Below are 16,442 nucleotides of genomic sequence, written 5' to 3'. Positions count from 1 at the left end.
ACCGGGGTGGCGGTCAAGCGCTGCCAGGGTTGGATCCGGTGCGTCTCGTATCACTGGTGGGCTGGGTGTGCAGCAGCCGCGCTCAAAAAGAGGCAAAAAACTCGACAGCTACTTTGAGTGTCGACTCTTTCGACGCACTGTGGTCCGTGCTCGGCCCTGCTGAAAAGCTGGCTGGTGGTCGCGCGCGGCGCGTCGGCGCCTCTCCAACTGGTTGGGCACCTCGGCTGGGTCCATCGGCACGAGGCTCGCCGCGTCGGGTAGCCCCGCGAGCGCATGGGCGGCCGGCGCGAGCGGAGGACGGCGGGCCGAGATCAGCTGGTTTGGCACGAAAAGACGAGGCGCCAAGGGGGGGGGGGGGTCAAGTATGTTACATCATATAACCACCCTCCGCCACCTCCTCCCTAGCCACCGCACCGTCTCTTCCGCCTGGTTGGTACTCGAGTAGGCAGGTAGGTGGTAGGTATATCGCGCGCCTTGTGCGCGGAGGGGGGGCGCGGAAAAGAGGAACCTCTTAGCGCCATCGCCATGGTGCTGCAAGCAGCGCCGGGCGACGACGGCTTACCGCCTCCCGGCCCCCCTCGGCACACCTCCGCTGACGACTCGAACCCGCGAAGCTTCCTCGTGCGCGGGTTACACCGCACACGGGTCAGCCTGCCAGCCACGTACCCACGCAAGCGTGGTCCGCGCGCATCCGCATGGCATACAGGCGTTCGCCAGACAGCGCAGAGGCTATATGCGACCGGGGAAGGACTAGCTCAAGGGCAACACGCTGCCCGGCTCATTCGTCGCTTTCAATGTATATCACGTATATCTCAGCAAAGAAAGACTACCTAAGTATACATCTAGATGGGAAGAACGAGGCCACATGTCCATCCCCACCGTCTGACGACGGTGTGAAAAAATGATACCTGTGTATAGCTCAGTGTTGCCACGCGGCCATCTCCTAGCTAGTCCATCGTGAGGCCGTTCCACCTCGCCCACCGCGCACCGCCGTCCGGCGGCGGCCCACTCGCGCCGTCTCTCTCCCGCCGCGAGCTCTGCCTCGCCGCGTCGCCGCCGGCGGCGCTACTAGCGCCGCCCGCAACAAGCTTCTTCGGCGCGCCGTGCGGCGCGTTTGCTGGTCGGGCGGCAATAGTGCGAGCACGAAGCATCGGCGCCGAAGTCGACGCTGCGCCCTCTGGCTCTGCTGACAAGTTCGCCGGCCGGACTCGCACAGTCTCTCCGCCGCCCTCGACCGCCACCGTGTAGCGGCCTCCCTCGAAGCTCCACACGTCGCCTCGCTGTCCGTTGAGGTCTGGGCGGGACGAGAGCCCCCTGAGCACCACGCACTGGCCACGCGGAGGCTCGTCGAACAGCCGCGGAGGCGCCGTCACCGTCGATGGCGTGCTGGCCATCCGCAGGCCGGGCGGCGGCGGCGGCAGCTGCGACGGGCGGAGTTGCGGCGCGCGGGGCGGAAACCGAGGCATGGCACGGGCGTCAGCCTGCTCTACCGATGCCGTCTCGATCCTGCCCGAGCACGAGTGTCGCCGGCCCCGCGCCGCCGCCCCCCCCGCGGGTCTGAGCTGCACTCCCCACAGCCGCGCGTGCGAGTCGTCGTCGCCGTCGCCGCCGCCATTGGCCATACCAGCCCCCATACCAGCCCCAAGGCTGCTGCGGCGCGGGCTCGGCTGGGGCGATGTGCCGCCCGAGAGGGAGGAGCGCCGGCTCTCGAGCCGCCGCTTGAGCTCCTCCATCATCGGGTCGCCGGGGGGGGCGGACAGGGAAGGGGAGGAGAGAAGGGGTGTGCTCCCCGCCGACCGAAGCGCCTCGCTGCCCCGCACCAAGTCTTCGAGGCTAACGCCGAGCCCTCCGCCGCGGCTGCTGCTCCTGTGGGGGGGCGTGTCATGGACGTGTCATGGACGTGCCGTGCAGTCAGCCCCCTCCCGCAAAATGATAGCAGCCGCTGTGCTCCTCGAGGTCGAAGCAATCGAGGGCGGCGGCGGGGGCGGCGGCGGTGGCGGTGGAGGCGGTGGAGGAGAGAGGCCGAGCAGAGGAGGCTGCAACGCTCCCGCCACTGAGCGGGAAGCGCGAGTACGGACCGCCTTCGCCTTCTCCACCTGCCGATCCGGGCGGGTGTAGATATCATCCATATGTGCGAGAGCTAGCTAGCCCCTTTGTACAACTTCAGGTTGCTGAGGCTGGCGACATTGCTTGCAGCCACTGCTACGCGGTGCGTGCCCCCGCCCAACGTCTATTTCCACGCCTCCTTCAGCTCTCGCCGCAGCGTCGCGACGTGCACTGCGAGCACGCTCGCGGGCGCGTCAACGCCCGCCGCGCGCTTGCCGAAACCGATCGCCGACGCGAGGTGCGAACGCAGCGCCTAATCTCGGCGCAATCTCGCGGGGTCGCGAGCTAGGGCTGAACCTCGCGCCTGGCAAAATCTCAGATCTCGTCTCGATCTCGACGAATCTCGGCTACATCTCGGCCTCGGCCTCGAGCCCGGCCCACGACTGGCCATCAGAGCGGCGGCGGCGACGGAGTAGCGCCAGCTGCACACGCAGCGCCAGCCGCGCGCCCGCCTCCTGCCTTCTCAGCGTCTGCCTCGCCTCCTCCTCCGCCCGCTCGACAAGAGAGATGGCCAGCATCTGCACCTAACGCGTATCGGTAGACAGAGGTGAGGCACCACTCGTGGGTGGGTGGGGAGAGCGGTGCGTCTGTGTGTGCGCTCGTGCCTTCTCGACTTCGGCGTTCTTCTCGGCTCGCAAGCGCTGGAGAGCCCGCTCGAGCTGCGCGCTTCGCCGCCGCTCCGCCTCGAGCTGCTGCTCCACAGACGCTGGCTGACGGATACGGCGAGCGCCTGCGCCCAGCACATCGGCCACGTCCTGCTGTAGCTGAACGGCACGCTCGTAGGAAGCTGCCGCCGCGTTGGCCGCAGCGAGAGCGCTCGCCCTGGCAGCCGTGTGGGGCTCGAGCGAGGCGGCGGCGCCCGTCGCAGCCCGAGCCGCGCTCTCGGCCGCGCCGATCGCCTCGCGCGAAGACGACTCGAGCGAGGAGAGCTTCTTCATGGAGTCCAGATGATGTGTATGTGACGTCCGCCGACGACGGCGCTCTCCTCAGAGTCGCTGTTCACAGACCTTGTTAGGTATAAGAAAATGTCTGACCGAGCTTGAGGTGCGGCGTAGGCACGTCAAGCGCACATCTGCACCGGACCCGTACTCTAACCACAAAACATGTCAGCTGGTTGCTTTGGAAAGGGGGTTCACTGTCCCGCCTCCACCACCGGAAAGCCAGACGCAGGCGGCCTCGTCCACAACAGCATCAGCACAGCTGCATCGGCATGACGTGGGGAGCAGTCCACAGCGAGATAAGGCAGGCCAGCTAGCGCAGCGAGGCCTAAGGGTCGACCTAAGAAGTCCTCACACGAGGTCCCCACAAGCCCATCTCTGCGGCAGAGGTCCTCCTCCCACTGATATCGGAGTCCTCACTGTGCGCGTGTGGCCATCTGTCCTACTGTTCCACATTTTACAAAGGAGGCACGATCGATAAGCCCAGCCCTGCCTGACACGGCAAAGCTCTGCGGTGGTCCTATACCGTGGGGCCAATTTGGGCCGACCAAGCGAGCGCAGAGGCAGCAAAAGGTCCTCACCTGCCAAGAGTGCAGAGGTCCTCACCGGAGGTCATCACGCCACGATTTTCTGTGCCTAGAACTCTCTGAAGGTGGGCAGTTCCGATCTGGCAGCACCGGAACCTATCCGCCTGCGCGCCACAGGTGCAAAGAAAGAGGCAGCCTGCGGCAGCCTGTGGCAATTGATGACCGCCGGACGCCGGAGCTCAACTCTGTCTTACTTGCCCAAAACTAGAATCTGCAAGGCAAATTTTGTCAAGTTTCTCAGTAAATGGTGTCGTGTGCGGGCGAAAGCAGCCGCTCTCCTTGTAGTATACGTACACATTAACATCATTGTAGCTCGCTCGTCCCGACGGTCGTCAACGGATTCGCCGCCAGGGTTCTGCGGGGCTGCCGCGAGTTTGCCGACCAACTGCAGGCGCGGTGTGTGACTGACTGCGACACCATCCGGTTGCACTCGAGTACTTGTTTGTTGCACTGTCTGTTGGTTGCACTGGGATGGGGTCGATTCCGCATGGCACGGGACCCCTCGATCGTCTCGCCGCCCTCCCTCGCTGGTGTGTTCGTTGCTCGTTTTGGGGGGGGGGGGGGGGGGGTCATAACAAAAACGGTACAGGATCGAGGTGCGCGATGTTGAAGCAGGACGCGCTCTCAAAAAATAAAACGATCGCCGAGACCGCTGCGCGCTGGAAGTGGAACGTGGCCGCGCGGGGAGTCGGGAGAGGTTGAGCGTCTCTCTCCGCCGGGGGCAGGTAGGGCGGGAGGCGTTGTTAGAGGCTGGGTGCCGCAAGCGAGAAGCGTTGCTAACAACTTCGAGAACTTGCATTTTACACTTTCGTTTTGGAGCATGGTGCATGGACACCGCACTGTAGATGGACGTCAGCCCGCCGGCGGCCGGGCGCGTGCTCAACTGTGAGGACATAACTAACCTGCACATGGCGGCAGCCTCAGCAGCTGACAACACGGATTCGGCGCATGGCGGCGCGCGAGCGCGGAGCGATCAAGACTAGCCCAAGTCAGCTCTCGCCGCCCTCTGCGCCCCCCGTCAACGGCGCCATGGTATCATCCCGGCCGATCGCGCGGCAGCCGAGCTCCGGCTGAGATGCTGCCTGGAGCTCCTTTCGGCCCGCTCCGGTAAGCGCAGCGGCGGCCGTCGCGGAGGCCAGCAGCGTCAGCGCAAAGTACAGGGTGGCCGCCTCGCCGGCGTCGGAGCCAGCGTACAGCGTGTGGTGTATCCCGCGCCGGCCACGCCACAGGTACAGGAGCACTGCCATTCCGAGCAGCCAGAAGCCATTCAGGACCCAGCAGAAGACGTGCAGCGTGTGCAGGCCGGGGCCTGCGGCTGCGGCGGCCGGCTGCGCGCCGGCCGCGGCCGTGCTGCCGACGACCAGCGCGAGCGAGAGGAGCAGCGCGGACTGCACGCGATGGAACATGATCGCGATGTCGCTGGGGTCGTGGCGATGCGCCATAAAGATGATGCCAATGGACGCCAGGCAGCTCGGGTCGATCAGGACACGAGCCAGGCGCACGCGTATACGCACGAGCCGCCAGGCGAGCAACCCGCAGCACCGTTCGCACATGTCCTCCGCGGTGGCGCTCAGCGTGAGCAGCAGACAGCTGACGTAGATCAGGACATGCGCGACATATTTTAGATTGCCGAACCCGACGGTCGCATACTCGCCAATGATGAGCCCGACGAAGATGAGCGATGCCGTGCCACCCTGCCATGCCGGCACGCTGACAAGCTGCCCGGTGCGGCCGGCGACGGCGCCTGCCGTCACGCACACTACGCCAAAGAGGACATGGGCCCAAAACTCGCCGGGTACGCCCAGCCAGATGCTATGCACGATTGCTGGCCCGCCGAGGACCATGAGCAGCGAAGCTGATCGAGCCCGTCCGAAGGACATGACTATGGTGCATGCGACCGTCAGCAGCAGCGGATAGAGTGTCGGCGTGGAGTCGGTCATGGGGACCATGGCTGGCGGCGGCGGCGCGTGATGATGGCTGGCATTCAGGGCCATGTCAGGATTGCTGGCGAGCACTGCCGAGCACTGACACGAGCAGATGTAAAGCACTAAGGGAGGAAGGCTTCGGCGCGATGGCGTCTCACGGACTGTTCACACACACTCTCTCCACAGGGTGTGTGAGTGTGTGTGTTGCGAGGTGAGACGCTAGGCAGGGTGAGGGACACCGTCAGATCAGATGTGAGTTCAAGACATAAGGGACATGGTGCAGTTGCAAAGCAGAGGGAAGAGCGTAACAAATATGCTGGGGTGAGAGATCAACGACATGAGGTGAAGAGCCATGAGGAGGAGGATCGGGTCTGGATCAGTGATGAGGAGGAAGGTCGGTCGAGTACGAGGTCGAGAGGGATCGTGGTCGAGTACGAGGGCTGGGGGGGGGAGGGGGTTCAACCTGGCGACGGAGGATGCGTGTGCGTGTGTGCGTGTGTGCGTGTGTGTGTTCCTCTCACCATACCACAGGTTAGGTTAGGTTAGGTAGAAAGGTGAAGGACAGCCAGGCTCGGACTGGACACCAACGCGGAGAAGAAATCTAAATCTCTCTCTCCCAACGCGGTATGGGTGGACGCTAACCAGATGACCACAATCTCGCTCGCAACGGAGTCTTCCTTCGGCTCGTCGCGTTCGACTCATCATCGCATCGGACCGTCCGGACCGTTGTGCAATGTCGCTCTCGTAAAAAGTGCCAGCAAAGCCGAATGCATAGAGGGCCGCTCTTTTGGTTGCGAGATGCGGCACGGGCGGCCGACGGTGTGGGTTCGAAACTGCCGTGGAAACTTCCGATGCGCAGGCCACAACAGGGCGGTGCCTTGCGGTTTCCCGCCGGGCCAAGCCTCGTACGAATGCCACTGTGACGGGAGCCGCCGCCGCGCAGCTCCCCGTCTCGCCTGTCCTGAGGCGAGGCCGTCGCTGAATCGCTCCTTCGCATCTGCGGCAGACCTCGGCGAGTGGGAGGGGTACCTCTCCTTCGTGTACGGCCTGGACACGATCCAGTTCCCACTTCACCTCTCCGCTCTTCATTTCTTCTACCGCGACAGGCTGCCGGGCCGCGTGCTCCAATCGCTGCAGATCATCGAGGCGGGGTCGCCCTGCCCAATCAAGTCTGGCGACCTCTACTCTCTGGGTGGTCTGCTTTCCGCGGCCCACGTCTACCGATGCCACCTACGCCAGTCGTGCCGGGCGCCGAGTGGGCCGCACAGACGGGCCGACTTGTCGTCGTTTGAGCCAGACCCGACGGGGTTGCCGAGTCACTCATTCGCCGAGGTTGCACCGAGCCGCGCGCGTGTATCACACTCCTGGGCGCAGCCTTCCCCGAATCCAACTCCACTGCGCCGCGGCTGACTGTGGCGCTCCCTCCCACCCTCATGCTCAGGGGATGCACACATCGAACGATCGACTTAATTGTTGATAGGTGATGCACACGTCGGGCGACCCTGTCCACATGGGGTTCTGGTTCTACCGCGCTCCCGGCTCCGGGGTGTTTCTCAACCTCGGCAACACCACGGCGTTCACGAATCACAAGCAGGCCGTCGACCACTTTTGTCCGCAAGGGGTGGGGAAGGGGGAGTGCGCCTCGCTCGGGCGAGCGATGGGGGCCGAGGTTGCCATCCTGAGACGGGCCTATGCGAGCGGGCTGGATACGGTGCCCGCCACCACGCCCCGCCACATCGCAGTCGGCGCGTCAGCCGCTGATGCACACCCCTGACTGTGTCCGCGCCGGGCTCGCAATGGGAGATCGGAAGTGCCAGCAGACACGACCGAATCTGCACGCCCCACAGGTGCAGTTCACGGACTTCTTCGAGGGCTTCAACAAAGGCGGGTCTGCGGGCGTGCTCAAGCCAGAGATCCTGTGGACGCACTGGGACCAGATCGCCTACACCAGCCCGTACAAGGGCGGAGGGCCCACGATGCATACGCGCAGCTGCATCCCGCCGGCCCACGCGCATATTCTGAGAGGGGGGTGGAACGCGTCGGTGCCGTGCCACTGCGTCGGCGTAAAGCCAAGGCAGCACGGGGCGGCGCCGTATATGCACTGCATGAAGTGGGGGCAGCTGACTTCCGATTGAAAGGGGACGGCGGCCGGCATGCTCGTGGAATTGCGAAATCTTTCGCGGAGTAAAAATCTTTTTCTAAGGAAGCCGTCGCCTGCGCGCCTTGTCTGTCGTGAGAATCGTGCGTGTGCGAGAGGCTTTGCCTTTGGTTGTAAAATTCTTTTTCTTGTGGAGTCGTGTGATTGCTCGGGGCGACGGCTTCTGAGGTAGCTGTCGCCCGCGCCTTGTCTGTCGCGTGAATCATGCTGTGTCCTTTTTCTAAAGTTTGATTTGCAAAAAGGAGCACTCCAGAGAAAATTCTTTTTCTTGCTTCGGGCCGGCGTTTTTGTGAGTCCTCGCCGCCAGGCGGCTCGAGATTGCGGGCAATGGCTCGCGAGGCCGCGCACAAGCTCGCTCTGGTCTCAGCTTCATCGCGATTCTCGGCGCTTCCGGCGTGGCCTCCACCAGTGTCCCATCGCGTCGGGACATGACGGCGCCGTGCGGCTGGGCGCGGGAGCATCCCACGGCGGCGGGCTCCAAATCCGCGGCTCGCATCGCCTACGCGCTGTACGGCCGGGCGGAATCGTCCCGCTTTCAGCTCTCGAACGCGACCTGGCTGCGCGGCAAGCCTCACATCTTTATCCCGGACCAGCCGACGGGGCCGTGGGCAGCGCTCTACAAGCCAGTGCACCGGAAGAGCGCGTTCGAGCGGTTCCCCACGGACGCCAACATGCTGTGGGCCGCGCACGTGGCAAACAGCACCGTCATGCACTCCTCCGACTGGCTCTTCGTCGGCGACGACGACAGCATGCCCTTTGAGCGCGAAGTCCAGCGCCAAGTCAGAGGCCTCTCTTCCGCTGAGCCGAACGTGCTTGGATACGTGGGCTTCTCCACTCCGCGAGTCCGCCTGCAAAGGGGATCGGCAGAGTTGACTCGGCCCGTCCCCTGCCGTGCTGCCGACGTCTGCGCGGGGGGCACGGAGGGTGACGAGCGGAACAACAGCGAGCACGGCTGCTGCGCCTGCCCAACCGCACCCTCGGCCAACGGATGGAAGGTCAGCTGGAGCAAGGGGGTCGCTTCGTACCGCGTGCCGCCACTCTTCTTCTACGGCGGCACAGGCATCCTCCTGTCCCGCGGAGTGCTCGACGCCATCACATCCGCCGACTGGGTGAGCTGCACACAGCGAATGCTTTGCGGCCCGAGCGACGACCGACTCCTGACGTGGCACCCTAGAAGCGGAATCCGATTCTTGTAACAAGCGCTCGAGAGGCTACTCGCGTGCCGCCGGATTGAACTGTCCTCACTGTATTCCTCTTCACCCGGTGCTCTGAGTACTCTGCACAATACCGGCCGCCCTATTCACCCATAGGTGCATCTACAACCTGCTGCCTCGGGTGTGCGCGATCCACGTTGACCAAAACGAGAACTTTATGCGCGGCGCTCTTCAGCGTGCGGATGTCCCGGCCGCTGTTTGGAACGACGCCGTGTGGAACAACGCGCTTTGGTCGACGATGTCAGCGGCTCCGATTCATGGGATCCGCATCATCGCCCACTTCGCGGATTCGCCGGCTCACTGCCCCTGGAGCATGCACAAGCTTGACCCCACCTGCATTCAAGTCGTCTATAACGCCAGTATTCGCTGCCACGGCCATGCTCCTGCGGCTCACGTAGGGAGCCAGAAGTTCGTCACGCCGGTCGGGCGCGACGCTTGCTGGTGGCGAGCAGAGCAGCAGGAACGCAAGAGGTTGCAGGCGAAGTTTGGATGGGGCGACGCGGCGACCGCGCCCTTTGAGGAGCTGCACGTGCGGTCGGAGCTCGCGAGGCGCAACGAGCTCGCTGAGAAGGGACGCGATGCCTGCAAGGTCGTCGTGACAGAGGAGCAGAGCCGGCTCGCGTGCGAGTACGGCGTCACCTACGGCTGCGTCGACGAGCGGACCGTGTGGACTCGATGCAGAGGGCAGTTCCGATGCGGAGGCCAGGCCCATGTCACCTTCCGCTGCGGCTTCCCACCGGGCCGGCCTCTCTACCACTGCAACTGCAGCAGCGCACTGTCAACGTTGGCGCACAGTGTGGTCGCACGACATTCGAAAGTGCACAAGCCAGGGCCCTTGGGGGGGCCGTTTCGGGTGTTTTTTTACGGAGAGCCCGGAGCAGTCGCCGCGGAAAAGGCGGCCAATTACCACGTGGTGCTCTGCATCGCAGTGGCTCGGGAGCGCGCGCTGAGACCGGAGAACACCTTTTGGGCGCCCATGCGCCACTTCTCCATGCTGCGCCCCCCGGTAAATGCCTCGGCGCTGTCGACCCGGCCGGTCGACATGCTGTACCAGAGCTCGAACTGCGACCCGCAACGCGAGCAGTTCGCCCAGACGGTGAGGCGGATCTTCGAGGGGAAGGGGCTGCGGTTCGAGCACTCGGGCGCGTGCACGGCGGGCTCAAGCCGCCCACGGTACATAAAGGGCCAGAATGCCGTGCTGACTACAAAGATGATGATCTCCATGTCGCGTAACCAGAGGCCGGACAGCGAGGCCCTCGACGAAAAGCTCGCGTTGCCGATGCTGCACGGCGCCGCCCTCTCACTGTACGTAGGGACCGGGCACCGCCTTGCAAAGAGGGCGGGGTACCCGATGCACGCTATCATCGATCGTGCCGATTTCAATAGCGACGGCGAGGCCGCAGAGGCGGCGGCGAATCTGGCCAAGGACCCTGCGGGGCTTGATGAGAGGCAGAAGCAGGTGCTGAAGTTCGAGCCCAAGTATGGGAGCTTCGGTGGGCGGGCCTATGTGGCGAGCCGCAACTTTTCGTTCGCGACAAAACAGGTGCAGGTGAGGGTATCAAACAACCGCAAGAGCCCCATATTCTTGGAGCATCTGCACTTCCTCTTCGGCGGCCGGTACGACTTTGTGTGGGGTACAAGAGGCGACGTCATCGTTGACCAATGCTGCTGGTGAGCGGAGCCGAGCGGAGCCGAGCGGAGCCGAGCGGAGCCGAGCGGAGCCGAGCGGAGCCACGAGCGGAGCCGAGCGGAGCCAAGTAGGAGCAAGTAAACGGCGCAGCACTTTTAAGCTCAGCGATACAAGGCTGCGGTGATATATGTGGTGTCATTTTCAGAACACATAAATCTAACCCATCTAGAAAACCCCTCTATCAAATCATGGAGAAAAGCATGATTTATACATGATTTGTGATATAATGATCGGTCTGTTGATATCATGAGTAAGAATTCATGGTCGTGCTATCGTACCTTCGAGTGTGAAATCATAGCAGATACATGTCCATGTTCAGACGGAACAGGGGGTCCTCCTCGTCCAGAGCGTCCGCCAGGCTTGCTATGATGGCAGCACGGTACCGCACTCGCTCTCAACTCACTACCCCGTAGTGAGGGCTGTTGGTCCGCGGGTGCCCCCTTTGGCGACCACCGGAAGGCCTCAAACGGACCGGCCGCCTCGCGGGGAGTCAGGGGGCGGATGCGTGCAGCATCCAGGTCGTGCAACGAGTCGAGCCACCGGATGTAGCACAGCTGCTCCAGCCCAAGGTAGCGCGCGATGAAGCAGAGGATGAGCTGGCCGTACCACAGTGTGCCCTGGCCATCGACATCCACAGCAACAAAGACGGGGGCCTCGCCGGTGGGCCGCACCTCCTTCCTTGCCTCATCCTGGCAAAGAGCGGCGTGCAGCTTCGAGCCGCCGCGCTCAGCTGCGGGAAAGTTCGAAGGCCAGCGCTGCACAGCGACGCCCGGCCGTATCTCGAGCAGCGGGGAAGTGAGGCTGGGCATGCCGCCCGGGAACGAGGCATCGTCGCTGCCCCCGCCAGTTGCCTGGTGCAAGTACAACGCGACAGAGAAGGCAAGTTGCTGCAGCGAAGGGTCGATGTTCGAAGCAGCGCTGAGATCGATGCGGCACACCGTGATGCGTACCCCCATCAGCTGGCTGGGCGGGCTGACCTGTGGCGCGACCGGCGGCGGAGGCACGTGGGGGGCATCAGCCCTCTCTGCGAGCTGCAGCAGCAGCTTGAGCAGATCGGTCCGCCCAACCACCGTCGTCATCTGCTCCTCGGCGCCATGGGGGCCACGGTGGCAGTTTGGTGCGGACGGTGGGGTACGAGAGGCGACGTGATTATTGACCAATGCTGCTGGTGAGGAGTCATCACGCTGCGTTGCCGCTGCAGAATTGTGTGCTTCTTCACTCGTTGGTTCAAACCTCGCGGCTCTCTCCGCTTCAAAAGGACGAGGCAGGCAAGCACTGCGCCCTATCCGCCCCGTCGTGTGACACTGGAGGTCGTTTGTTTTCCGAAATATTCGTGTGCCAAGCCGCCGTGAAGAGAGGCGGCATGTGGATGTGCCCCGCCCGTCCGCGAGGTATTAGCACCGAGGTGAGGGGCCGCCTTTACTTATTTACCCCGGAGCGCGGAGGGGTAGGTGTAACAGTGTAGTTCCATAATGCACTTTAAATGCCGTGGGGCTCCTGTCGTTAGACGTGGAGACGCGAGGGTTGCCCCCCCTTGCCCCACCTCACCTCGTGTGTGTGGAGAAGTTTACCTTACCTTACCTTACCTTAGTTGAATAGTTCCATAAATAAGTCAAGGCCCCTTCCGGGTGAGGGGCCGCCTTTACTTATTTACCCCGGAGCGCGGAGGGGTAGGTTACAGTGTAGTTCCATAAGAAGGCCCCCTTCTTCGCTTTGAAATTCTTTGCCTATCTGCGTCTCGGGCGCCGCGGCACGCCCCTCGCGGCTTTCGAATCACAGCAACGCGAGATCCGGGAGCCCCCCGGTCAACCCCATCGCCGCGCCGCCTCCTCCTCGTCGAGCGGCACGTACCAGCCGGGCCACTTGTCGCGCGTCGCCGGGTTGAGCCGGTAGTCGAGGAAGAGCTCTTCATCCTCGATGTCGCGGGACGCGACTAGCACGAGGCCGCGCAGCGGCGCGTCCTCGGCCGCCTATTCACACCGCACACTGTGAACAAGAGCCGCACAAAGGCCGCGCGGCGGCGCGTCCTCGGCCACCTGCGCCACCGCCATCTCCGACAGCGAGTGCTGTATCATCTCTGTCAGCGCATCGATCGGTCGCCTCCGCGCCGCAATTTGCGGCGCAGCGGCGGAACCGGCCACCGTGCGAGGAAGCGCTCGCACCTCTGTGGGCGGCGCGTCGCCGCGATCCAGCCGCAGCCTCCACCCAACCTCGGTCGCGCGCACATACGGCAGCAGCGGCAGCACCCGCTCGGGCAAGGAGGAGGCGTCGAGGTCGACGGCACACGCGAGCACGTTGGCGCCGCGGCCGCGCGGGGGGTGGTTGGCGAGGTGGCCGACGGAGAGGGGGCAATCCATCGCCTGCTCACGGCCTCTCTTGGCTGTGCGTGTGCGTGCGCGTGCACGCGTGCTTGGCTGCGCGCGCGTGCATCGCGTGCGTGTGTGCATCGCGTGCGTCGCGTGTGTGTGTGTGCGTGCGTGCGTGCGTGCGCGCGCGCGCGCGTGTGTGTGTGTGTGTGTGTGTGCGTGCGTGCGTGCGTGCGTGCGTGCGTGCGTGCGTGCGTGCGTGCGTGCGTGCGTGCGTGCGTGCGCGCGCGCGTGTGTGTGTGTGTGTGTGTGTGTGTGTGTGTGTGTGTGCGTGCGTGCGTGCGTGCGTGCGTGCGTGCGTGCGTGCGTGCGTGCGTGCGTGCGTGCGTGCGTGCGTGCGTGCGTGCGTGTGTGTGTGTGTGAGTGCAGTTTCATCGCCTCAGGCGGGACGAGAAGTCCCGGCTAGATCTCGGCTAGATCTCGGCTAGATCTCGGCTAGATCTCGGCTAGATCTCGGCTAGATCTCGGCTAGATCTCGGCCATCTCTCGCCTGCGGCGAGACGAGTCGCAGCGAAGTCTCGCTGCCGTCGACGAGCGTGCCGTCGTACCGCAGCATGAGGCACGCGTTGCCCTCGAAGCGCGCGGCGCCGCCCTGCAGCCGCATCAGGTCGTACGGGTAGTAGAGCACGCCTGGGTACTTAATTAACGAATTAACTAATTAATCAGGTCGGACGGGTAGTAGAGCACGCCTGGGTACGCCGCCACGACAGAGCCCAGCCGAGCGTGGCCGTCCAGGAAGACGCCTGCCCCGGACCTACGCCTTGAACACGCCTTGAACACGCTGTGAACACGCTTTGAACACGCTGTGAACACGCTGTGAATACGCTGTGAATGCGCTGTGAATACGCTGTGAATGCGCTGTGAATACGCTGTGAATACGCTGTGAAGACGCTGTGAGTGCGCCGACATGAGGGCGGGGAGTACGGTATGGTGCAGCGTGCTCAGAGCACCGCGTGAGTACACCGGAGAGGAAGACAGTGAATGCTGCGGAATACACAGCGGAGTACGCGTCCTACCCGCTTCTACGCTCCCAGACCCCGGCCCCGCCGAAGACGCCGCCCTCCGCAAGCTGAAGCCGAAGCCGCGCCGCTGCGCGCGGCGCGAGTCGGCGGCGTACGCCTCGCAGACCGCGCGCCGCAGCGAGTCGAGGGACGCACGGGTCGCGTCGTCCGCGTCTGCCGGCAGGCCCGGCGCCTACTCTCACGAACTCTCGGGTCATCTCGGCCAATCTCGGGAGATGCGGCGCCTCGCCCGCGTCCGCTGGCAGCGTCGGTGCCGGCGGAAGCGGAGGCGGCCGCTCCTCGAGCCAGGCGTCGAGCAGCCGGACCAGCTGGGAGACGGCGTTGGACTGGACGGCGGCGGCCTGAACAAGGGCGGCAACAGTGGCGGAGGAGGAGGCGGCAGTTGCGGAGGAGGAGGCGGCAGGAGGCCTAGAGAGGCGGCGTCGAATTCGATAGGCGGCGGGGATGCGATGGCGGTGGCAGCGGCGAAGGCGGCGGCAGTGGCAGCGGTGGAAGTGGAGGTGTCGGTGGCAGTGGCAGCTGCGAAGGTGCGGAGGAGGGCGGCGATGGCGGTGAGGTGCGGCGGCGTCTGATAGCCACCTGCTGGTGGAGTCGCGGCGCCGTGTCCTCGACGTCATCGAGCGAGCGGACGCGCACGTCCGGCCACGACGCGCGCGCCTCTGCGACGGCGGCGGGCGATGAGTGTGAGAGGCGGGCGATGAGCGGTGAGAGAGAGTGAACGGTGAACGGTGGGCGAGGCGCATGTGCGGCGACGGCGGTACTGGCGGCGGTGCGGCAGGCGGCACGAAGGACGATGGCGAACGGGACGGAGAGGCGAGAGGTGCGACGGCGGCGACGGTTGTGGCGGACGTGTTGGCTGCAGTGGTGGCTGCGGCCGGTGGCAGCGGCGACGTCAGAAGGCCTGTCAGCAGGTAGAGGCGCAGGATGTCGAGCTTCTCCTGCAGCGCAGCGCCGGTGCGGTAGTTCTCTGGCCGCAGCAGCTGGTGAGGTAGCAGCTGGAGCTGCCGCGCTCGGGCGTACGCGTCGCGGAAGCGCGTGAAGGGCATGTGCATGCTGGGTTCCACCTCCCTGGGGGTGGGGGATCCCTGGCCACAATCAGTCTTCATGTGATCAGTCTCATGTGAATTCGTCCTCTGCTGCAGTCTTCTTTTTTTCGTTTTTGATTCAATTAAAACTGTCGCCACGCAGCACACACCCTCCCGAGGTTTTATTTGATGCTTTTAACGTTGGTCATTTCCTTTCGCTATTACTCGTTGTCACTCTTATGAACTAGGGCATTCATAAAGCCGCGAAGTCGATGCAGAGCCGCTCGTAACACGCTTCGGGCGCGCCGGCCGGCGGCCGCGCCCCCCTCGCGCGGCCGCGCGCCGGCCGGCGCCCGGACCGCCGGGTGTTCGGCATTCATAGCGCGCTCTCCATAGGCCGCCTCCGCCGCTCTATACTCCGCCGGCGCCAGGACCGCCGGGTGTTCGGCATTCATAGCGCGCTCTCCATAGGCCGCCTCCGCCGCTCTATACTCCGCACTGCATGCTGCGGCGTTCCTCAGCCCTGCACGCGCCTTCTCTAAAGCCCCTTCTTCGCTGGCCGGCTTTCCGTACATTGTGGCTGTCTTCACCTTCGCAGATGCGGCTTTCTCCAGAAGGAAATCCACAACCTCGCGCATAACATGGGGATCGAAAGTACCGTTGGCCCCCATTCTTAGAAGCAGCTTACTCCCCGGACCTCCGGCAGAGTGTACCGACACACCAGGCAGTTTGGCGAGCTCCGATGTAATGTCAATCCCTGCCGGAATATCATCCAGTTCCAGTGCAAGGCCGCGAAGATTTTGCGCCCCAAACGTTTTGGATTCGCTTCCCGCAACATGCATGCTCAATTCAGCCTGTGGTTGCAACTTCACCGTTTTCCCGGCAGGCTGAACCGGTGTTCCCCTTGGGCATTCACTGCTAGGCGGTAATCGGATCTTCATTCCGTCGAAGTCGTCCATAACGGCACAACCATTGCCCCATTCTCCCATGCCGGTAATCTTCGACGCTACCTCTGCCCATCTTTCCCAGTTAGTGTCCGCGTTTATCTCGTCCTCCTCACTTACTCCTTTTCTCTTCGGAAGCCGCAGTTTCTCTTCCGAAGCTTGCACCGCTTGTCCCAACGCAGATACGGCTTTGCGCTCCTCCTCGGACAGGTTCTGTGGGTGAAAAGAGCCAAGCAGAGTAGACAGACCATGAAGTACCGCCAAAGTCTCTGGCTCATCCATCTCTGCCCCTAGTTGTTTATCTGTCTTGCCGATCACATTCGAGGCGCCGGCTTCATCCCAAAGGGGGACACCGTCGTGGTCGCATCCTGGGGCGTGCCAACGCGTACCACCCAGCCTTCCCTTATACAACGTGGTCAGCCACTCGGAACGTGGACTCGAATCGAACAGAGTCTCACTCCAACTCC

The 16,442-nt window shown here is 63.9% G+C and overlaps 4 protein-coding genes across 4 annotated transcripts; 1 reads left to right on the top strand and 3 right to left on the bottom strand.

The window, feature by feature from the left end:
• Positions 1-1,597: 1,597 nt before the first annotated feature.
• Positions 1,598-3,044, bottom strand: EMIHUDRAFT_452891 (hypothetical protein; the record flags this gene model as incomplete). Its single annotated transcript, XM_005761648.1, has 5 exons — positions 1,598-1,866; positions 1,951-2,096; positions 2,243-2,359; positions 2,466-2,630; positions 2,721-3,044. Coding segments are annotated over 5 exons (1,020 nt in total), but the record flags the coding sequence as incomplete, so codon positions are not given.
• Positions 3,045-4,426: 1,382 nt separating this feature from the next.
• Positions 4,427-5,687, bottom strand: EMIHUDRAFT_438119 (hypothetical protein). Its single transcript, XM_005761647.1, has one exon. The coding sequence runs from the start codon at positions 5,623-5,625 to the stop codon at positions 4,621-4,623; it is 1,005 nt and encodes a 334-aa protein (XP_005761704.1). The 5' UTR covers positions 5,626-5,687; the 3' UTR covers positions 4,427-4,620.
• A 498-nt stretch (positions 5,688-6,185) lies between these two features.
• Positions 6,186-7,707, top strand: EMIHUDRAFT_358547 (hypothetical protein). Its single transcript, XM_005761646.1, has 2 exons — positions 6,186-7,267; positions 7,404-7,707. The coding sequence occupies exons 1-2, from the start codon at positions 7,214-7,216 to the stop codon at positions 7,689-7,691; spliced, it is 342 nt and encodes a 113-aa protein (XP_005761703.1). The 5' UTR covers positions 6,186-7,213; the 3' UTR covers positions 7,692-7,707.
• A 4,716-nt stretch (positions 7,708-12,423) lies between these two features.
• EMIHUDRAFT_216661 (hypothetical protein) lies at positions 12,424-16,020 on the bottom strand (the record flags this gene model as incomplete). The annotated part of the gene is made up of 7 exons (XM_005761645.1): positions 12,424-12,588; positions 12,664-12,867; positions 13,487-13,614; positions 14,001-14,178; positions 14,586-14,663; positions 15,466-15,660; positions 15,745-16,020. 7 exons carry the CDS (start codon positions 16,018-16,020, stop codon positions 12,424-12,426), a joined length of 1,224 nt encoding a protein of 407 aa, XP_005761702.1.
• Positions 16,021-16,442: the final 422 nt, after the last annotated feature.

The sequence above is a fragment of the Emiliania huxleyi genome, assembly GCF_000372725.1.
Source record: "Emiliania huxleyi CCMP1516 unplaced genomic scaffold EMIHUscaffold_70, whole genome shotgun sequence".
In the NCBI taxonomy this organism is placed as follows: Eukaryota; Haptophyta; order Isochrysidales; family Noelaerhabdaceae; genus Emiliania; species Emiliania huxleyi.
The sequence above is the reverse complement of the archived record's forward strand: the minus strand, read 5'-3'. Positions and strand labels throughout refer to the sequence as shown.